Genomic DNA, 23,574 nt, shown 5'->3' on the forward strand with positions numbered 1-23,574 from the left:
TACACCACACTACACTACACTACACTACACTACACTACACTACTCTACACTACACTACACTACTCTACACTACTCTACACTACACCACACTACTCTACTTTACACTACACCACACTACACTACACTACTCTACACTACTCTACACTACTCTACACTACACCACACTACACTACTCTACACTACACCACACTACACTACACCACACTACTCTACTCTACACTACTCTACACTACACCACACTACTCTACTTTACACTACACTACTCTACACTACACCACACTACTCTACTCTACACTACTCTACACTACACCACACTACACTACTCTACACTACACCACACTACACTACTCTACACTACACTACACTGCTCTACACTACACTACTCTACACTACACTACACTACTCTACACTACACCACACTACACTACTCTACACTACACTACTCTACACTACTCTACACTACACTACACTACTCTACACTACACTACTCTACACTACACTACTCTACACTACTCTACACTACACTACACTATACTGCTCTACACTACACCACACTACACCACTCTACACTACACCACACTACACTACACCACTCTACACTACTCTACACTACACCACACTACACTACACCACTCTACACTACTCTACACTACTCTACACTACACTACACTACTCTACACTACACTACTCTACACTACTCTACACTACTCTACACTACACTACTCTACACTACACTACACTACACTACACTACTCTACACTACACTACTCTACACTACTCTACACTACACTACTCTACACTACTCTACACTACTCTACACTACTCTACACTACACTACACTACTCTACACTACACTACACTACTCTACACTACACTACACTACTCTACACTACTCTACACTACACTACTCTACACTACTCTACACTACACTACACTACACTACTCTACACTACACTACACTACTCTACACTACTCTACACTACACTACACTACTCTACTCTACACTACTCTACACTACACTACACTACACTACTCTACACTACACTACACTACACTACTCTACACTACACTACTCTACACTACACTACACTACTCTACACTACACTACTCTACACTACTCTACACTACACTACACCACTCTACACTACTCTACACTACACTACTCTACACTAAACCACACTACACTACTCTACACTACACCACACTACACTACTCTACACTACACTACACTACACAACTCTACACTACACTACACTACTCTACACTACACTACTCTACACTACACCACACTACACTACTCTACACTACACTACACTACACAACTCTACACTACACTACACTACTCTACACTACACTACTCTACTCTACACTACACTACTCTACACTACTCTACACTACACTATACTGCTCTACACTACACCACACTACACTACACCACACTACACTACACCACTCTACACTACTCTACACTACACCACACTACACTACACCACTCTACACTACTCTACACTACACTACACTACTCTACACTACTCTACACTACACTACTCTACACTACTCTACACTACACCACACTACACTACACTACACTACTCTACACTACACTACTCTACACTACTCTACACTACACCACACTACACTACTCTACACTAAACCACACTACACTACTCTACACTACACCACACTACACCACACTACTCTACACTACTCTACACTACACTACACTACACTACTCTACACTACACTACACTACACTACTCTACACTACACTACTCTACACTACACTACACTACTCTACACTACACTACACTACTCTACACTACACTACTCTACACAACTCTACACTACTCTACACTACACTACACTACACTACACTACACTACTCTACACTACACTGCACTACACTACTCTACACTACACTACACTACTCTACTCTACACTACACTACACAACACTACACTACTCTACACTACACTACACCACACTACACCACACCACACTACACTACTCTACACTACACTACACCACACTACACTACTCTACACTACACCACACTACACTACTCTACACTACACTACACCACACTACACTACTCTACACTACACCACACTACTCTACACTACACTACTCTACACTACACTACACTACACTACTCTACACTACACTACTCTACACTACACTACACTACACTACTCTACACTACACTACACTACTCTACACTACACTACACTACACTACACTACTCTACACTGCACTGCACTGCACAGAGCACGAGTTCATTAACTGTGTAACTGTGTTCATTAATCAGAGATTCCTCATGAGTGAGGGATCAGAGCTGTCTCAGAGCTGACACACCCTCCAGACACCGCCTGTACAAGAAGCAGGGCAGGTCTCAGGCTCGCTGCCAGCACCAAATCGGAGACAGATTTCAGCGCCTTGTGATTAACTGTATGTGACTGTGAGTAACTGGAACATTGCTGAAGTCAGATACAGTAACCACCGGAGGTATTGGAACAGCAAGGCCATTAGTTTGCGCTGCGAAGACGTTTGGGTTTGAGATCAGAAGATGGAGATGAGACGAGAGGATTTCAGTTTTTATATCCTGATGTTTACATCTCGACGTGTTAAACACCATAAAACACAGAACCTTCTGTATCACAACACAATTTTTTAGGTGAGCAAAAATATAGGGACAGATCAGTCTTGAAGTAAATAACGCTTAATATTTGGTTGTGTTTCCTTTACTCGCAGTAACTGCATCACTCCTGCGACTCACTGACACCAAACTGCTGGTTTCTTCTGCTATGAAGCTTCTCCAGGTTTTTCCTGCAGCTTCTTTCAGTAGTTGTTTGTTTCAGGGGGTTTCTCCCTTCAGTCTCCTCTTCAGGAGGTGAGATGCTGATCAGTTGGGTGAAGGTCTAGTGATTGACTTGTCCAGTCTAAAACCTTCCACTTTCCCCCTGATGAAGTCCTGTGTTGAGGTGGAAGTGTGTTTTGGATCGTTGTCTTGCTGCATGTGAAGTTCCCCCTGATTCATTTTTAATGAATTTCTCTGTAAATCTACAGATAAAATGTTCCTGTAAACTTCTGAATTCATTCTGCTGCTCCCATCATGAGTTCATCATCAGTAAAGATCAGTGAGAATGTTCCAGAAGCAGCCATGCGAGCCCAAGCCATGACACAACCTCCACCATGTTTCACAGATGAGCTTGTATGTTCTGGATCATGAGCAGATCCTTTCTTTTTCCACACTTTGGCGTTTCCATCACTTTGGTAGAGGTTCATCTTGGTTCTAGAACTTTTGTGGATCATCTCTGAATTTCTTTGTGAATTCCAGTCTGGATTTCTGATTCTTACTGCTGATGAGTGGTTTGTATCTTGTGGTATGTCCTCTATATTTCTGCTCTGGAAGTCTTCTTCAAACAGTGGATTGTGATACCTTCACCCTGCCCTGTGGAGGTTGTTGGTGATGTCATTGACTGTTGTTTTTGGGTTTTTCTTCACAGCTCTCATAATGTTTGTAATCAGTTGCTGTTGTTTTCGTTTGCCGATCTCTTAGATGTCTGGTTGTTAATTCACAATGGTTTCTTTCTTTTAAAGGACAGTCCAAATGCTTGTGCAATGCCTCTGATTGATTTTCCCTCTTTTCTCAGCGTCAAATGGCTCCCATAGACATCTCTCTGATCTTCATGCTGGCTTATCCTTTTTTTTTTCCAGTTTCATTTTTATTGAACATTTCTGCTGAACTAAACATTTCTGCTGAACATTTCTGTTGAACTAAACATTTCTGCTGGACATTTCTGCTGAACATTTCTGCTGAACATATCTGTTGAATCTGTTGAACTGGCTCATCCTTTTTAACAACAAATGCAGTAAAAGCTGAAATTCTAAACTCTCTTTTGATCTCAAACCAAAAGTCTAGTGAAGTTCAGTGAAACTCTACATGAAAGCCAGGCAATGTGAAATACAGACTCTCTTCATCATGTTCTCTCTGGATTTTTCCAAAAGAAAAGGTTCTTTAATGTCTCCCTGATCACGCCATTTTAAACCATTAAATAATTGACTTACACAAATAAATTGTTTATGATTATTTTAACACCCATATAATGACTATAATATGCTTAGCACAGCTCTACATTATTAATCCATATTATAAACACCAGGGACTGTGAATATGCATGAATATGCAAATCAGAAACTAACTTAGCTAGTCAGGTTTTATTCAGTTCATAAATAATGTTACAGTTGCATTATTATACAGTGTATTAAAATGCTTTGGGCTGATGGAAAGTCATGAACAACACATGAAGGTTAACATTAAGGTTCTAAAGACTCACCATGAAGTTCCAGTCGGTGTTGATTCGGCTTGCTAAGCCAAGCAGGAAGAGGGCGAGGTAGGCCGTGGAGCAGCAGAACGCGGTGATAGACACAAACATGACCCAGCCCTGGAGCAGCGGCACAGGGATGTTCGAGGAGGCCACGAGAATCCAAACCAAACCCCCAAAGACCTGTGAAATGGAACCGAACAGAACCGGTGGTGTTTTAATAATTGGCTGTAAAATGTGTTCCTGAGGGAGATGGACGTTCATATTTGGAGCTTTATCACTAAAAACAGTATGTTGTAAGGTCTGTGCCAGCTCTGATACAGACACGACACAGACCCGACAACAGATCTGACACAGACCTGGCACAGACACATCACAGACCGACACAGACTTAGCAGAGACACAACACAGACACATCACAGACCGACACAGACTTAGCAGAGACACAACACAGACACATCACAGACCCGATACAGACCCGACACAGACTTAGCAGAGACACATCACAGACACACCACAGACGGACACAGACACATCACAGACCGACACAGACTTAGCAGAGACACACCACAGACACACCACAGACCGACACAGACATATCACAGACCGACACAGACACATCACAGACCGACACAGACTTAGCAGAGACACATCACAGACACATCACAGACCGACACAGACCCGATACAGACCCGACACAGACCGACAGAGACACATCACAGACCGACACAGACCCGATACAGACCCGACACGGACTTAGCAGAGACACATCATAGACCGACCCAGACATACCACAGACTGACACAGACACATCACAGACCCGACACAGACTTAGCAGAGACACACCACAGACCAACACAGACCCATCACAGAGCGTTCAGAGACCCGACACAGACCATACATGGACCCGGCACTGACCCGGCACAGATTGGACACAAACCCAACACAGTATGTTGGCTCTGTGTCGGGTGTGTGACGGCTCTGTTTCAGGTTTTCCCCTTATTCTTTGTCTAATGGTCAATGTTTATGTTTACAGGTTGTCGGACAGATGTTTTGTAAACGTTTGCTAATTTTAGATGATATCAGGTTGTGGAGGCTAAACAGACGAGCTGGAGGTTTGTTTTTAATTTAAACAGTAAAGGCTGTAAGAGGGCCATGGCTCTAACAGGAGAACTGGTGAACCGGGAACAATATATTTGAGATATTTGAGCTATAGTTAATGCACCCTAAATAAAATAACAGACTTTTAATCTATGAATGTGTTTTTAAAATTATTTATTTAGCCATTTAATTGTTTCTCGATTTGAAATCTAATAGTTTTATTTTACAGTCCAAACTAATCAGGTTCTGTTATACAAATCTGTCTTACATTACACAACATAATCAACACTATTTACACATTTACTGAAATATTCCACATCGCACAACAGGCGCTTCATCACAAAATAGCAAAATCTAACTTATTAATAATTTCACAAAAACAGACACACCTTTTTTTTTTGGAAGCTAAGGTAACTGCTAAGGTACTCTTAAGGAACCCTTGAAGAACCTTTTTTCTCTATTAACTGGTTAAGTGTAAAAGCGGCTCCAAATGATTGCTCATTATTTTCTTCTTAGTATCTAGAACTGTTTACCATTAAGCTCTTGGTCCTTCTTAGAAAAAAGCGTTCATCAAGAGGTCTTGTTTCATATTTAAGGATCTTTAGCATCCAGTTCTATCTTTTAAAGTGCCTTCAAGTGCACTAGCAATATTTTGACATGTGAGGTTCCTCACTGGAGAACAGTGAGTTCTCAGTAAGGTTTTCTCTCCAATCCTCTTACAGGAGAACACACACTTACAATCTCCATGCAGATCAGTGTTCCGGAGTAGGTCCTGATGACTTCCAGCCCAAGTGGCAGGGAGATGGTGGGCGCCGGGAACGAGGTGGCCGCCTGGTTCGTCACTTCTGCCATCTTCTGCAGTGGAACAGAGAGCGAGCGAGCGAGCGAGCGAGAGAGATAGAGAGAGAGAGAGAGAGAGAGAGGTGGAAAAAATTCCACAAGTGTCACGTGATTTGCAAAACCGGTCCTACAGGTGTATGTGCATAGAGCCACTCCTGTCCTTGTCCTCAGTGTGGAATGCAGGAGAGGACAAAAAGGCGTCTGAGGTGAGATCAGACACCTGCTCTGCCGTCTGTCTCTCTTTTCTTTCACAGCTCTGCCCGTGTTGAATTATTCAGAAGAAGCCCATTGTCTCTCTCGGTGCCTCATGTGCTTCATATTCTTCATGTTCTCTCATCTGGCAGCATGTTAATGATTAACATGGAGCCTCAGACTGGAACGGCTCTCGGGTCAATATTGCGTTAAGACATTCGGAGGAGATAACGAGCACGCAGAAGGTGTCGACCTGAGCAGGTGATGCTGAAGGACGTGTATGTCAGCTCTCTGGATGAAAAAGTTGGATTTAATAAACTGGAGTAAATTCCAGTCTGTATGAGTCTGAATGAGGAAATCAAAAAGCCCTGTAAATAATGGGGTTATTATTACGGTTATTATATGTATATTCATGAAGTGTTCACTTCTTTATCTAACTTAAACATATTTGAGAATCAGAGTCAGAGAGTGTAATTAATTATTACCCAAAATAAACTCACTCAATGTGTCATTGAACTTTTAACCTCACACACACACACACACACACACACACACACACACACACATAGATATATCCTCACACTATTGCACAAAATACACAATTTATACATATATTCAATATATATTTTTTAAAAACGGAGGTTTAATCAGACCTGATCTTCTCAACGCCTACATTTAAACTCACTCATGAATATTAATGAGGGAACAAACGAGCGAGACTGTAAAATCAATGCATTAAATCTGTAAATCATTTACCGTCAGCTTACTCTGACCTGCTTAATCATACTTACATTACTACATGACAGGATAAAAAACGAGTAAAAGAGACGTGAATGTAAGAAAAGAAAATAAAAGTGTAGAATAAAAACAGTGACCTTGTTTTTTTAAATAAATAAAACAAAACAACTGATTTGTGTGAAAGATATTATCTTCCGCTAATTACAAAACTAAAATCTTGTTATTACATGATAAAGTGAATGAAATAAAGTCTCATTTTCTGTAAAATATCACAAGTAAATAAATATCATCTTCAGGTTATGGAGGCGTGGTCAGGATGTGCCGCTATTTTGCACAAATTTTACGTGGGTGAATCCTACAATATAAAATATCCAGGAAGGGTGCACTAACTTTTGCACACAGCTCTACGGAAGTGCTAGAAGCTACTCTGTGATCGACTCTGTGATTTCATGATGTCACTGTGACCTTTAGCGATACTTACGTGTACATAATAAGAGCGAAGTCACGGGCCGTGTAAATGTAGGCCATAGTCACAGGATTTTATCGCTTTATTTACTTATTTATTTATTAATGTAGTTTAACGTGAGTTCTTTATGGATTAACGCTCCAAAGTTTTAAATAAATACGTCGTTTTAAATCTGGGTGGAACACCGAGGCGTTTATAAACTGTTTAATATGCTTTCATTAGCAAAACATCTCTAGAAACGTCTTTCCTCATTAAAACATGTGGGAGTTATGAATATTCACAAATATGCAAATTCGGAAACGCCCTCCAATGCCATTTTCTCACTCTGTAATTTAACAGTAATCCAGCCTGTGAGAAATAATGTTACGTTACCATGACAACCACCATCTATCCATCACTAACATTAGTTTAGTTATCTAGCTAGCATTGCCTAGCGCACGGGTTCTGTAGCTAAAAGCTGTGTGATTTATTTAATGACATCACAACTTGAAATCACACATAGCTCCGCCCCCGGATGAGTTTGAAGTTAGTGCTGTTTTGACGACTCGCTTTAATCAGAATGAATTATTTAAACATCACAGTGTAGAGTTCAAACTGAATTTTAATCCACAGCATAAACACCGATGCACATGAGTGAAAATGTCTATGATCACATCACAAGGAGCAAATAAATATTTGAATATGCAAATGATATGGATTATTATATCATATTGCTCATTAAGAGATTATTACAAAATAATTATTACACAATTTAACACACTTTCGAAACTTTTCTGACTGGCTAATAATAATAACATGAATATTTTACAAACGAGAAGGAGAAGTCTTCTTAAATTCAGAACTGCGTCGAATTAAACATACTCAAGACGTGTCCGCTTCACTATTTTCCACACTTTTAGTGTTCTTCAGCAACAAAGTGTTTCCCTATCTGAAAGAGTTCCAAGAATTCAAGCACCTTTAAAGAACCCATTTCTCTCTCCACGTGTCTTCCTGAATGCAGGTCCTGCGCTTAGTTCCTGGAGAACTCACAGATGTAGAACTTCATGGCGTCGCACTCGGCCCGGCTCAGCGCTCCGTCAGACGCCACCTGCGTGCACCTGCGACCCGAAACCGTAGCGTTCTCGCCATGCTCGGGTTCTCCTCCTGTTCCGACCAGAACGTGAGTGAGACCTGCCTCGCCAATGTAGGAGCCCAGCAGTGTGCTGATGTTCTCGGTGCCAGCCAGAGCCAGGGTTCCTCCTCTCAGCCGGCAGTTCAGCTGAGCATCGCTGGGTTTACGCTCCTCCTTCACCAGCAGGTAAAACTTCTGCTCCGTCTCTTTAACGCCCAGAATCACTGAATAGGAGAAAAGAATCCATCCTGAATACAGCAGAGTAACAAAATCCTGTCTGTGGTGTTAAAGTCGTACCGTTTTTCAGGAACTTGGCGGCGTTTTTCAGTTTGTTGACGTTGATGTCCATTTGTCCGACCACTTTCCTGTACCTCCCGCAGTCACACGTAGAACCTGAGATCAATCCGAATACATTATTATTCAATACAAACGTGACTGAGATCTGATTATATTACTGATTAAACACTGCACAGTCTCTGCTCCTCTACAAACACCTCAACCAAATTCAACAGAAATCAAACTCAATCAACGTAAAATGAATTAAATAAACTGTATTCATTTAAATATATTTTATCACCCAATTTAATTGGAGAAGTTTTAGAATATCTCTATAAGATTATTTATTTTATAACAACAATATTTTTGTATTAATTTTAGAGTAAAAACAATACCACCTGATAAAGATGTTAAAAATCAGTAAGAAAATGTCGAACGTAATGTAAATCAAACGTCATAAAATGTGATAGAATTGTCTGGTTTAAAACGTTTATTTTATTATACATTTCTTTTGATTTATTGTTAGTAGTATTAGCAAATAAACGTAACACTTGTATTGAAAGATGATGAAAAAAATATCAAATAAAAAGTGATTGTTTTAGTAGAAAACTAAAGATGTTCTTGATCATTTTAAATTATTACCTGCTTTCCCCTTTATCCCTGAGGCTCCAGCGTTTCCTCGCTCTCCGGTTTCTCCTGTGAATCACATCCTCACTCATTATTCACTACAATATACTGTACACAGACCCAAGTGCAAAAGTTTGTACACCTCTAGCTGTAGATGTGTTTGGTTTTTAGACGTTTCTTTCTTTTTTTTTTTTATCATCGTGGTTACAAAATATTTTAAAATGATATCAGTCCAAAGTTTGTATCTTCCACATCTGGATGGGATTAAACGTGGGGATTGTTGAGAAACAATGTTTAACTTTTGGTTCTTTTCAAACCTTTTTTTTTTTAGTTGATTTTGCTTCTTTACCTACATAAGTTGTAGATGTCTCTCGTAGATTTATTGCAAAATTGTAAGTAAATTATCTTACAAATCCCCCCCCCCCTCCTCGAGGGACAAGAGGGCACAAACTTTTGCACTAAACGTTATATTGAGGGAGGAAAGTGCGCTGAGATTAACGAGGCTCAAAAATGAGCAGCTGTTTGGGATTCAGTGCTAATTAGGTGCAGAGTGAGAGATGTCCAGCAGGGGGCAGCAGAGGCGCGGCGCAGAGCTTTAAACACAGTGAACACCGTCTGAGGCTCAGAGGTCAAACTGACAGAAATTTATGGACATTAACACTATTTTTAAAAAATAATAATTTCGTGTTCATATAACTGTTTTTTTTTTAGCCTTGAGAGTGGAAAATGTTTGTCTAAGAATCCAGTTTACACCAGTTCTCACTTTTCCTCAAGTATTATCCATCATTTTATCACACTAGAAACCGAATTTTGCTGCTTCAGTTTAGCTACGAGGCTAATGTCGCTAGCAGATCAACTGATTAGCATGACTACAACTTCACTGCTAGAGTTCAAACTAACAAACTGATCAATCAAATCAGATTCATTTATCAACAATGAAAAACATTTCATTAAAGTACACTTTAAATACAAATTTATTTACAGGTTTACACTTTACTTTTTATATGCTAGCATGGCTAGCATTTTATCTAATATTTTGTCATTGTGATGCCTGTTTTTGTTGATTTCAAGCTTCAAATCATTTTAATTGTTCTTTTTTAAAAAACTATTTCTAGAAATTAGCGAAATGATATGCCAATCCAATACAATACAAGTTCAAGCTTGATGTCTAGAAACAGGCTGAATATTCGTACTTATGTTTATCAAAAAACATTTTTTAAAGAAATATTAGCTTAGTGCTAATTAGCTGTTAGATGTGTTTTTCTTTATTCTTTTTGCACTGTTTATCCTACACTTGGCCTAAAGGATATCTAGGTATAGCAAAAGAAGAAAAAAGAAGCTAATAAAGTTTTGAAAAATACAGTTAACATGGTAGTCATACAGTGCTGTGCATAAGTATTGCCCCCCATCCCTTTTCTACATTTTTAACAGGCTGAAATGGACTTAATCGGGATTTTCTGTCATGTCATGAATATACACAAAACATCCCATAATACCAACGTATTATTGGAAAAACCCAACGTAAAAGCTGCATTTGCAAAAATATTTAACCCCCCCTCCCCCTCCATTGCTGTGAAACACCGAATTAACTCTGGTGCTCGTAACTGACACATACATGGTGATGGTAGAATCATATGGAGAGTTACTCATCCTGAAAAAAAACACAATAAACGATCAAAACAAGTTCAGAAAAGGGATGAATCAGGGTTTCATTTCAGATCGTTCTGAACAGAAACATTATTTTTATGTTCCAGCTCCAGGGTTCCACACCAACCTCTTTAGTTTATAACAATCTAAAAGATCGATTAATAACGTGCTGTTTGTACTGCTGTGCTTAGAACCAAATAAAATAAATAAAAATACATTTCTACATGGATTTTCCTGCCATCGTCTCGTCTTTGAAAACCCCGTAGAACCTCACACCGGAATGGGAAAATAACATTATTAACTGGTTAAGCAGCGGAAAGTAGCAGAAATGAAATCTGACAGCAGGCCGTCGTTCAGCGGCGAGCTAATCACGCTAAATAATCAGGCGTTAGCGCTCGGCTACAGAGGAAGGTTCCATCCCAGATCTTTTTCCAGGTAAATTCTCCAGCTGGTCGTGATTTTTTAACTCACAAACCTCACCGATAGCGTCTGCACTCACTAATTCAGATTAGCAGCATGGCTGTAGTTTTCTCACCTCGTTCTCCAGCAGGACCAGTTTTCCCAGTTCTCCCAGCGTCTCCTATCTCTCCGTTCTCCCCCGGGACGCCTGCGAGAGACGACAGTACAAGGAAAATAGCGTGATATTAAAGCGTGGAATGTCTTAAAGCCTGGTTTCTTCATCAGTTTGTGTCAGACGTCTGGAGTATGATTCTGATGAAACGGCATTTTCGGAAACATGAAAGCTTTTCATGTTGCTTTGACGTTCTCCAGGCGGTTCTCCTGAAAAAATACTCATTCGGTTCCTTGTTCTGAATTAGGCTCTAAGTTATGTTTCTTCAAGGGTTCTTTGGATAGTTAATGGTTCTTACCTTCCTAAAAGTACTCATGGAACCATCTCAGAGAGAAAAACACTTAGTTCTAGGGTCCTACTGAGAACATATAAGTTTCCAGATGGACAAAAAAACACTTCTCATAGGGGTTCTAGATTAAACCATACAACCTTACCGTGTATGAGTAACACTTATACAGTGAATACACACACTCTTGTTCCTCCTAGGGTTCTTTGGATAGTTAATAGAACCTTTTTAAAAATGTAATAGACATTTTATATATTTTGATATTTTGCTTTATTTTTGTTATTAAAGAAACATCCACAATTTCTGAACATTTAATAGTTCACTGGATGATTAAGGGTTCTAAGTGTTCTACTTGGACTGTTTTCTTAGTGTAGTCTAGAGCCCCTTTAGGAAGCTGCATTCTTAGCTCTTCAAGGGTTCTTCAGACAGTTAAAAGTTCTTAGCTTCTCACAAAGGTTCTACTTGGAACCTCCTCTCTGATCAAGAAACACTTATTTCTTGGGTTCTTTAAGAGTCTCCTGAAAGGAGAACCGTTAGTACGTTAGGAGAAAAGTTACTTTCATTGAACCTTTAAAATGGCCTCCAAGTAGAACCGTGCTCTTACATAAAGGTGTTCTCCAGGGTTCCTTGGAAAGTCAAGTGTTCGTACATTCCTAAAAGGGTTCTGCTAGGAAAACACTGATAGGATTCAACATGGAAGCTTTAACAGTTTCATCATGTTACTAACTCACAGTTCCAACCTGAAAATCCTTTAAAAGTTCGAGATTTAACATTGATTTCTGCGTCAGTGAGAGAACGTCCAATGGGTTCACGGCACCGATGAATGATCTCTTAATGTCCGTGTTCCAACATCTTCATCAGACATTTTCAGTTTTGGAATCTGCTCTGATGAGAGAACCGCTCATGTTTAATCAGGGATAAACAGTTCCTGAGCTCAGGAGATGGATTAATGTGGGTTCTTACACAGTCTGTCCAAAACTAAGCCCTTCTTTCAGCACGCCAGCTCGATCGTGTTTTTATGATGAATCGCGCGGAGCAGAACCCGTCGCTGGGTTTTTTATTCGGATTTGTGTCTCATGTTTAGGTGCGAAAACTAAAAATAAACTGAACTCGGCTCTAATTCCATTGTGGTTCTAAGTGAAAAAGCAGGACAGCGTTCCTCTTTCATCTTCAGATCCTTCCCGGCATCTCACTCTCACTTTCTGTGTGTGTGTGTGTGTGTGTGTGTAATTAACACGTCTGAGGCGACTTCCCTCAGGAGGAGTTGTGGTTTGGCAGAACCTGAGTGCTATCCAGTTCGCGCCCATGCCCAAAGACACATCAAACACACACACAAACACACACACACACACAGAACACCAGTGTGCCGCTCTCACTCTATCTTTTCTGCTCTTCTACAGAAGAACGTTTCATTTCTGCTTCTAAAGAATGTTTAATAGATTTTAGTCAAATCTAAATCTAGAACCATGAAGGATTCCTCAGTCTTGTCTCTTAGAGGACACCAACAGAAAGGGTACGTGTACACTTTAGAACATTTAGAACTTTGCTCAGTGTTTATTCTGAGGGACAACTCTCACGGAAGAATTGTTCTGTTCCAAGTAGAACTCTAAATTGTCCTATAAACCCAAAGAACCCTTGAAGAACCCTCAAACAACCCTCAAAGAGTGTACCAAGCACCAATAAGCTCAATGACTTCTTCTAGATCTTAAGAAGAGAATAATGAGCAATAAATTAGGGGTTGTGCTGCACACTTACCAAGTTAATACATACTGTACAAAAAGGGTTCTTTAAGGATATGCTGCATAATTAAGGGTTCTTAGTGGGAGTAGAACTTGTCAGGTGTTTAATATTTAGTTCAACTGTCTTGTGACTTGGTGGACTCCTAGAAAAAAAAAAACGGTCTTTCAAGGTTAGAACCCAACAAACCCTTAAAAATCCCGTGGAGAACCTTTGTTTCTTAAGAGTGCCTGACAGGTTCTACGTATTAAAAAGTAATACAGTAAATAATGAGCAAAAATCTGAAGTTAGTATCTTGTTAATAGATAGAACCAAGGGTTATTTTAGGGATCGTTGGGTAAATAAGGCTTCAGAGCTCCCAAATAAGGTTCTACTTGGAACTTATTCTGACAGGGAAACTTTTTCTCTGAGTTCCGTATGTACCATGATGTAGTGGTAGGGAGAATTTATAGCTGGGCCTGTGGTATAATCATAAATTTTTTTATACGTTCTTGAACATCTCATCAGTTCAGGTTCTCCAGGATGAGAGGTCTAATGACTTTAAGATCACCGTTCTAAGAGGTCTACACACTTGAGGGAAATCGGATGGAATCACTGGGAGCTCATGAGAATTTCAAGTCCTCTAAATGGAGTCACTGGGCAAAAGAAATTCGAGAAGAGCTTCTTCAATCCCTCTTTAAACTTTTTGTTTATCGGTACACTGATGATGTCATACAGACCTGTGTGTCCCGGCGGTCCGGTTTTCCCGAGTCGTCCCTCATCTCCTGCATCTCCTACCTCGCCAGGATCTCCTGTGGAGAACAACAGGGAGAACGGTTTACATCTGGAGCTGCTCGTGCATGAGTACGTGAACACACACACACACACACACACACACACACACACACCAGTGTCTGTATTTCATTTGCATTGTGTACTCAATCCATGCTTTACAGACACTTTTTGTTTCTACCCTGAAATTTTCAGAAAAACGACAGACTGAAGAGTAAAATGTTCCTGAACGCTGTGGTCCTGGTGGAGCAGAACAACTGCAGAAACAGAAACTTTCACACGGTTGCTTTTGGTGAGAGTGAGGCTGTAAATGACGGAATGGTGCTGGAACTCAGGTTCTCTCAGCAGGGTTTCAGTTATACGAGTTTCAGTAGCCGAGTACCAGAAGAACACGTTACTGAGCCTCTCGAATCCAGCATCGGGATGTTTTACGAGGAAAAAACGTAAGTATTTTTACGAGCTCGGTTCTACAGTAGCGCTAACTCGACTGGACTTTCTCCACTCACGCAGGAACTTTACGAGTTCTCCTACAACTTCTAACGTAGAAGTGATGAGGCCACCTATAAGAACATTTGGGAAATTTTATACCCAATTCCAGTCACATTTATTCACCACTTCTACATGTAATTGTTAATAAAAATTCATATTTGCATTAGAGTTTATTTGTAAAGTCCATAATCGGAATTTCAGTGCTTAGACCCTTTGGCTAAAACTTTTTTCTGTTTAAAATGAAAGAGTAATGGATTAACGTTTAAAAGATTAATGTAGTTTGTGTAAAAACTATGAAAATTAGCGAAACATTTCCCCGGATAACAGAACCTTAGCATTTCAACACTTCCGTGTCTCATTTTTTCCAAACTACAGTATGCAAACAAGCGAGTACCTTTAGATCCGGGTAAAATGGTGTTGGAACAAACGTCCATGGAGAACCCCAAAGCAACGGCGTAAAGAACCAGAAACAAAAGCAGTAGCAGAGTTTTCCTGAGGAATTCCTGTCCAGCCATGTCTGTGCAGCGCTGCAGTCGAGTGGACGGAGTAGATCCTCGGATCTGCTCGTGTTTACAGAAGCCTTATCACATCACTGTCCAGCTGTCAAACAACACTGTCCAGAGCCCACACGTTCCCCTCCGCTCTCTGAGAACAGCGGCTGCGTTGTTTACAGAAAATGGTTGTGATTTCTGCAACAAATGAAATCAAATCAGATCGTGGAACACGTTAGGTTCTGTATGGGTTCCATCTCAGTGAGCGCACCACTGGTGGAACAGTTAGAGATTTCTTTTATAGAGAGAATCCTGCCACATCAACGGTTGGACAGTTTTCATGAAGGCATCGCAATAAGTGATGGACATTTTCACAAGAGTACCCATTCATGAGAACCACAAACTCATAGTTGGAAGAATTGGCTTCCTGTGCAGAATGGAATAAAATAAAATTTCACTTTTATAGAACTTTAACCCGAGTTGCTAAGACTGAGGTGACAACCTCCCTCAGAAGGAGGAGCCAAAACTCAGCAGGTGGAACTCATCCTCCTCCTCGCCTGCGCTGTTTAGAAATGTTGGTTCTCTAAAAAGAAACGATCAGTATCTAAGATGTATCTAGGAGTTCTAAGTAGAATCCTCCGTTTTAGGAGGCTAAGAATGCTTAATTATTATTATTATTTAAACCTTAAAGAACCTAAAAGTGTACCTGGAGCCAAGAGATAAATGTTAATCTCCTGACAGGTTCTAGATATTAAGAAAAACTAATGAGCAATGATTTGAGTTTGCACCATACACATACCCAGTTAATACACAGACTCTTAGAAAATAGGTTCGTTGAGGGTTCTTAGCTTCCAAGTTCTGTGCCGAACCCTTTCTGATAGGTTTCAGTGGGACTAGAACCTGTCAGGTGTTTAACATTTAGCTAAACTGTCTTGGTACTTGGTGCTTTGAAGGTTAGAACCCTTTTAGGAGATTAACATCTCTTAATTATCCAACAAACCCTTAAAGAACCCTTGAGGAACCCAATTTTCTACTCTGAGACAGGTTCTAAGTAATAAGAAGAAAGTATTGCGCTACAATTTGGAGTTATTATCCAGTTAATGCATTGAATGAAAAAGCTCTTCAGATAAATAAAGGTTCAGAGCTTCCAAAAAAGGTTCTACTTGGAGCTCATTCTGACAGGGAAACACATTTACTCAGATGGACAACTGGAGAACCATTAATGCTTCGATTTTTGTTCACTTTAAAGAAAAAAAAGAGGTTCTCGGAGGCTTCTTTAGATATAAAGGGTTCTTGAAAAGGATCTACTTCTGATACAGAACCCAAGATAATTGAGTTCACTATGTACTACGTTCTTGAACATTTCATCAGTGAATAAGTTCTCCAGGATGATGAGTGGTGAAATTTAGGAGTTTAGGAACCCAGATGATGGAAATACAGAACATCGGAGAACCCAGATACGTGTACGCCTATTCTCCGTCCAGTAATCACTTGTAATCTTATTCATTTATTCCTTAACAAATGAGGTTCTGGAGTTTTTCCTCTCCGTTAGAACGAATGAATTGCAGTTCTGCGACTGAGTGTGATGTAATCTGACCTTTGACCCCTGAAGAGTACTCGAGTAATGAGAATCTCTCCAATGACTGCTTCTGGTTGTTTGACCTCGCTGGTTGTTTTTGAGGTTCCGGAGTGACGGTTCTTCCTCACGTGGTTTTGGCAGAGCTGAGCTTCCTCAGGATCCTGTGTTTCCTCTGCTGCTCGTCGATGTTGAATGCGGTCAGGGTTGTGCTACCTCGAAGCCGGCGAGCGGAACACACACGGTGTATAAATGGTCTATAAATGTTGTTGGTGCTGAGACGGGCCTTGCTCATCTCCCCGGAGTTTTCGTTCCGAGTGGGACCCTCTCGTGCTTGCGGTCGTCTCCGCATGCACCATGACTCTGACTCTATTACAGCGAGGGCTAATTGTTTACATGTGGTTTAATGGCCGTCTTTTCATTTCGCCGGCGTGCTCGGGAGTGATTCACACTGCAGCGGCGAGGACATTTATAGGACTGGAAGTAATGTCATGCCGCAAATTGCTTGCAGAACATCGAGTGGCTTTTACAAGAGATCTGAAATTTCCAATCTCTGGAAGAAGTTCCACTCGGCGTGTTTTATGATTTCACCATCTGTGAAATGTTCTCATGTCGGCCCGTGACTGTGTGTTTATTGTGACTTACAGAAACGAGACAGCTCGATTGTTATTGTGGGAAAGTACGAGCCATGACTGAAGAGTTTTTGTGTCTTTGTGTTGTTATGTTCTGCAAAAAAAAAAAAAATCTCATGTCACATTGAGAAAGCTGTAGAGACTCCACGGCCTTCAGACTAAATTGGATCAGTCGGTTCTTCATTAATCAAATCGTCGTCACCGCCCGCTTTGCTCAGCACCTCATTATCGCTTTACTGCTCCACCAGTCTGGTTTTTAAAAATGTTTTGTGATCCAGTTCTCATTTTGACCTCTTGATCTTTTCCTCTCTTGTTTATGTTTTCTTTTCCCCTGAGAACTCCCACTGGAGGATGTTCTGCAGATCTGTAAATAAACTCTGACTGATGCTAGCACGGGAATGATTGTCAGTTTACCCAATCTGTTTTTGTGCTTTGAGGTTTAGTTGGTTTAAAAAATAATAAAAATTCATCTTTTGACCTGACTGAAACTTTCCCTCTTTTCCATTTCCTGCTACAGCTCCGTCCACGATTTACGATTTTTGGCCCCGAAGTGGATTAGCGAAAGCGTGATCGATCATTCTGCGTTTTCATGGTGAGACAACCGAGGGAGGAATCAGGGAGGAGACGCTCTCGGTGCAGAGATTTTGAACAAGATGTTCTGTATCGTGCACGGCGCGCTACTTACGAAAACGCTAAACAGGAAAACTGTATTCACTTCTCATGGTGTGCTCCGGATTTCAGTTCAATTCCTCCGAAAGACGTCGTTCGTACCTCTCATTGAAGTAGACGTGTCACATTATACACCAAAATATATATAAACCAAAATAAACTGCTATTATTGAGTCTGACTTAACCCTAACCCCAACCTCTAACCCCAACCCCTAACACCTAACTTAACCCTAACTCCAACCCCTAACCCCTAACTTAACCCTAACCCCAACCCCTAATCCCAACCCCTAAACCCTATCTCCAACCTCTAACCCCTAACTTAACCCTATCCCCAACCCCTAATCCCAACCCCTAACCCCTAACTTAACCCTAAACCCCTAACCGTACCCTAACCCTAACCCCTAAACTTATCCCCAACCCCTAACCCCAACCCCTAACTTAACCCTAACCCTAAGTGGTCATCGGCTGCTCGGTTTTAAGGACAGACTGCCTAACCCCTAAGCCCTAACCCTAACCCCTAACCCTAACCCTAAACCGCCATGTTGAAGTGACATCACTAAAATTCCAAACCCACCGGAGCGGGAATTTCATATTCCCGTTTTCACTTTGCCGTGTGTTGGGTGAAATTGTGTCTTCTGTGTCTGAAGTTGGGTGAAATTGTGTGTCGATTTTTATGTTGTTGTGTTTTCTACTGTTTGTTCGGGTTATGGTTAGATACGTTTGAGAAGGAATTAGTAAATCTGCCAAACCCTTACAGAATTACCTCTGTATTAAAGGATAAGGTGAAGGATATTGTGACAGACTAAAGAAAGGATGAGTATGAGTAGAAATGTAATGAAGTGTTTAGTCTGGGATTTGAACACGGGGGTGTGTGTGTGTTTATTAAACATTGCATCACAAATCTCCCCGGTAGAACGGCGTGTGCTCTTCGTTCTGTAACGAAACCGCCGCCAATTTGTCATCGGCCGCTCGGTTTTAACGACAGACTGCCGGAGATTCGGTTTCGTCATCTCTGCTATTTTAAGCCGTCTCGACAAGTTATTTGTTGGGAAACATCGGGAAACATGTGCGGACCTTTTCCCACGCACAATCGCTCTGTTATTATTGTCTCCTGCGAAGCCGGCTTTAATCCAGACAGATTGATATAATATCGAGGAATGGAGCGTGAGTAAGAATAGACGAGCGTTTGTTCACTGAGTCACGTTTCACACACTTCAGAGATCAGACGCATGAGGTCCTTGAGCGGCGTTTTAATCAGATCTAGGCCTCGGGATAAACAGCCATTACGGCGGCTCAACCCTTTTCCCTGGGTGTTGTAGAAACACGGGATTTACAGGCGTGAGAGACAGACAGCGTGACTCACACCGAGCGTTCGCCGGACTCCACCGTCCGGACCGCTCGGATTTTTATTGAAATTCCAAGAGAATTTTGACTCTGCGTCCGAGCTGACTGATCTGAAGATGTGGAAATGCAGCGCGACTGAACGCTGGAGCTCTGAGAAGTCAAACCGAGCGCGTAATAAAAAACCGTCTAAAAACATACACAATTAGAGATGACTTAATTAAGTCTCTGGATTCGCTGTGTCACGACTCTATTGTCATGGAAAGCAGCGAAAGCGCTTTGTCGGGAATCTATTGTCAGAGAAAGCGCTTTTTTTTTTCTTCCTGAGGAGCAGTCATTGTGGCCAAATGAATTAAAAACGAAAATTCCCCGCCCACTACAGAGCATTGTGAAACTCTCGGTTCCCGCTTGTTTCGTGTCTTCGGCAGCGCAGGACTTTTTTATGGGCCGTGAATCGGCTTTGCTGCATTCCATCTTACATGGCAGCTCATCAATGTGTGGAGTTCAGGACACGGGACAGGAACTATAAATACCAGAACAAATAAGCTAGGTTTTTTTTTTAAGTCCTCGGAGCATTTCAGAAGGAAAATATTAGCACAACGGTTTGCTCCTGTTTTTTTTTTTTTTCCTCGACGTCGACCTGCTGCTTGCTCGGATTTATGGCTCGTATTATAATCTGATCGTTACACGCGTAATTTGGTATTGTTTTGACGTCCGTTTGTGCAGATATTCATATTCTTCTCTCACTTTCGCTTGTGTATGAGACACGAGGCCCCAGGCGACCGGCGTACTTTTATACGTTCTCCTGACGAAATAAATCACGGGCAAAACTCAGATTGTGGCGTATTGATTTACGAGTGGAGCGACGCCGGTTGGATCTGTTTCCACCGGACTTGGAGCGAGCCGTGTTGCTTTAGGCAGGCCAGGCCCGGAGGAATGAGAAGCAAACTGTGTGAAACCATACCTTACGTGCGGTTACAGGGGCCGTGTGAGTTATGAGACGGGCCTGTGACACAGACAGGCTCGGAAATGACCCGGGGTACCGTTTTTTTATTGTTTTTTTATTTATTAATTTTTTTACGTCCCAGGATTTCAGAGCATGCGGTTTTCCTCAAGCAGCTGGGTCAGGAACTTTACATAATGGAATAAGCTCATTAAAATCAGACCACACGGACACAATACGGGACAAACACACGGAGTAATGCACGCAGTTTAATGTACAGCCGTATCACAGTAACAGTATTTTCATTTGCATATATTTTAATATAAATATCAGCTCTGAGTTCACCACGAAGCTGAATTTCATTCCCTTCCTTATTATTATCTGCCATCCATTATAACAGGCTGTAAAATAAAGTTTTAAAAAAAACAACAACAAATAAACTACATAAGTGTCTTCGATTAGCCTGCATTTTCTGTTACGTTAAATAGAGTGCCGTGCGTAAGTATTCACCCCCGTGAACTTTTCCACGTTTCGCACTGTTAGACTTTTGGAGTTGAAATGTAAGTAATAGAGCGCTAGTCAAGACCGCCGCTGCCGAGTCCAAGACCCGGGCTAGCCAAGGTCAAGTCCAAATAAAAGCGAGACCGATATACGTACACCGTGACATGGATCTGCAACTGTTCCAGCTAAAAAACATTTTCAAAAGAGTAAGTCTGTAATAACACAAAGCAGTGACTCTGAGCAGGTACGTGACGAGACGGAAAGACCCTTATAGATACAGAATGAGATCAGAGAGAGTCATGCGTGATGGAAAAGTTTGATCGAACAACAATATAACGGTGAGCAATCAGTATCGATTACATAATCAGTGTGTGTGTGTGTGTGTGTGTGTGTGTGTGTGTGTGTGTGTTTCCCATGCAGCAATACACTACTTCTAATGTCAGACTTGCTGCACTTTAGTGACGGTCCCTAATGATTCAGTCACACAGAACTCACACTCGGGAACTTCCTAACTCGATTAAACGGACGTCGTTGGTTCTCCTTTCCACGTCATGTTCAGATCATGTGCTTTTCCAATAGTTTGTGGTGCCGTTGTTGCAGCATTGTCCAGAAATACCCCGATGACTGATCATGAAAGAATTTCCACAGTAAAAGAGACACAATGATAACAGTTTAGCATCAGTGCTAAATGATGAGACAAGTCCCAGTTGAATTGTGAGGCAAAATCGATATCATTTGCAAAGCTGTTTGCTAATAAATAAGGTGATTGTATAACGGGTATAAAAAAAAAATTGCACACTGAATGTGATGCTCCCACCATCATGCTTCACTGAGCTAACAGAGGTGAATGCTTATACAGGCACAACTATCTCGGTTTATTTGTAAACAAACACGTCTATCTGGAGTCTACATAGATAAAAAATTTAACCCGCTCCAATAATACGTGATGTTTTAAGTCCATTTCAGTTCAAAACTTCTGAACGTTCCGTATGATGGCTTTAATATCCGGCGTATCCTAAAATGTCCGCCTTCGTCTTTGTTTCGTCGCGTAATTGTTTTTGGATGAGATGCTGTACACATTATTCACACACTAATCCCTAACGCAAGCCTAAAAGCTACAGAATGCCGAGGAATCGTTTCAGTGAGCAAAAAAAAAAGAGAAAAAAGTCAAAAAGGAAAATAAACTTGGAACAAATGCATCCAATTAGCGATGCAAACCAGAGAAAACAGGCCAATCTTTCAAATATGGTGTAATTCATACGGTACATAATTTAGAGGATGAAGGAAACAAAGTCTGTAAAGAAAACCATGTTGGGTCTTGAATAAACAGAGTTTAGTCGGCTTTACCGAGGCTTAATAGTCTCATTTAAAACTAATTCTTCTCTTCTCGTTTTTATTCGGATCTTGTATCAACAAACAGATTAGCGAGCGCAATGATTCATGATGTCACCGCCGTCGCCTGCCAGATGGCCGTGTTTTTTTAATTTGTTTTTCATTCACAATACCCCTCCGTTATTCATTGTTAGTTTGTTTAGAGTGAGGTTCAGGTTCTAAAAGCTCTGGTTATGAAAGTGACACGGTTTTTTTTGGAAGCGTTCGCGCGTGGAACGCAGGGCTACGCCCCGGACGCGAAACCAGACGGACGGCCGAATTCATCAGCCCGCGGGTTAATAAGTGAAGGGACAAATAAACAGGGACATGTTTCCCGTCTCTGGGTTTTCTGATGAAAAGAACAGACGAGGTTCTGGCACGGCGTTCCGCCGCCTCTGTCGGGAAACGGCGGCTGCCATGTGCAGTGTCGCCGTACACTTTGAGCGTTTTCCTGCGTCCGTACCAGGAAAAGCCCTCCCTGTTTCACTGAAGCGTGTCTCCCTTCCAGATGCCCGGGGTTTTAAAACTGTCCCTCTGAAGTAGGGTAAGAAAAGGTCATGTGGTGTTTGTGAAAATTACAGCATTCTGCATGAGGCCTGCGACATTTCCACATTTCCATGCCATGTTTGTCATATTAGTTTTGAGATTATGATCATGACCCTTGTTGCTTTTTTTTTTTTTTTCAGTCATTTTTTTTTTGTTTTGTTTTGGAAGGGTGATTGGTTTCGCTGACTCACATTTGTGGCGAGATGACGTATAGCACAAAAATGTCCCCAGCAGGAAGGAACAATATGCTAAAAAAAAAAAAAAAAAAAGAGGTGAAAGAGTACAGCGAGAGGACAGACGTCCGTCCAGCAGAACAGTCGGCTTCCA

At 41.1% G+C, this 23,574-nt stretch overlaps 2 protein-coding genes across 2 annotated transcripts in view; both read right to left on the minus strand.

The window, feature by feature from the left end:
* mal2 (mal, T cell differentiation protein 2) overlaps positions 1–6,552 on the minus strand; it is a 9,542-nt gene extending 2,990 nt beyond the window's left edge. The window contains exons 1-2 of the mRNA XM_053643793.1: positions 6,165–6,552; positions 4,338–4,508 (exon numbers count right to left, since the gene is read on the minus strand). Of these exons, the coding sequence (XP_053499768.1) occupies positions 4,338–4,508; positions 6,165–6,278 (285 nt within the window). The 5' untranslated portion in view covers positions 6,279–6,552. The remainder of the gene's footprint in view (positions 1–4,337; positions 4,509–6,164) is intronic.
* A 1,693-nt stretch (positions 6,553–8,245) lies between these two features.
* Positions 8,246–15,805, minus strand: colec10 (collectin sub-family member 10 (C-type lectin)). The gene is made up of 6 exons (XM_053643909.1): positions 15,572–15,805; positions 14,637–14,708; positions 11,859–11,930; positions 9,692–9,745; positions 9,071–9,166; positions 8,246–8,997 (listed from the first exon to the last, which is right to left on the minus strand). Exons 1-6 carry the CDS (start codon positions 15,690–15,692, stop codon positions 8,672–8,674), a joined length of 741 nt encoding a protein of 246 aa, XP_053499884.1. The 5' UTR covers positions 15,693–15,805; the 3' UTR covers positions 8,246–8,671.
* Positions 15,806–23,574: the final 7,769 nt, after the last annotated feature.

This window comes from Ictalurus furcatus, chromosome 1 (assembly GCF_023375685.1).
Source record: "Ictalurus furcatus strain D&B chromosome 1, Billie_1.0, whole genome shotgun sequence".
Taxonomy (NCBI): Eukaryota; Metazoa; Chordata; class Actinopteri; order Siluriformes; family Ictaluridae; genus Ictalurus; species Ictalurus furcatus.

What these genes read in the sequence shown, in the direction of transcription:
- colec10 (XM_053643909.1), bottom strand. Translation starts at nt 15,692, where the DNA reads ATGGCTGGACAGGAATTCCTCAGGAAAACTCTGCTACTGCTTTTGTTT. An exon ending in CATTTTACCCGGATCTAAAG is followed by an intron (nt 14,709 to 15,571) that starts GTACTCGCTTGT and finishes TGTTCTCCACAG; the next exon opens with GAGATCCTGGCGAGGTAGGA. An exon ending in CGGACCGCCGGGACACACAG is followed by an intron (nt 11,931 to 14,636) that starts GTCTGTATGACA and finishes CGTCTCTCGCAG; the next exon opens with GCGTCCCGGGGGAGAACGGA.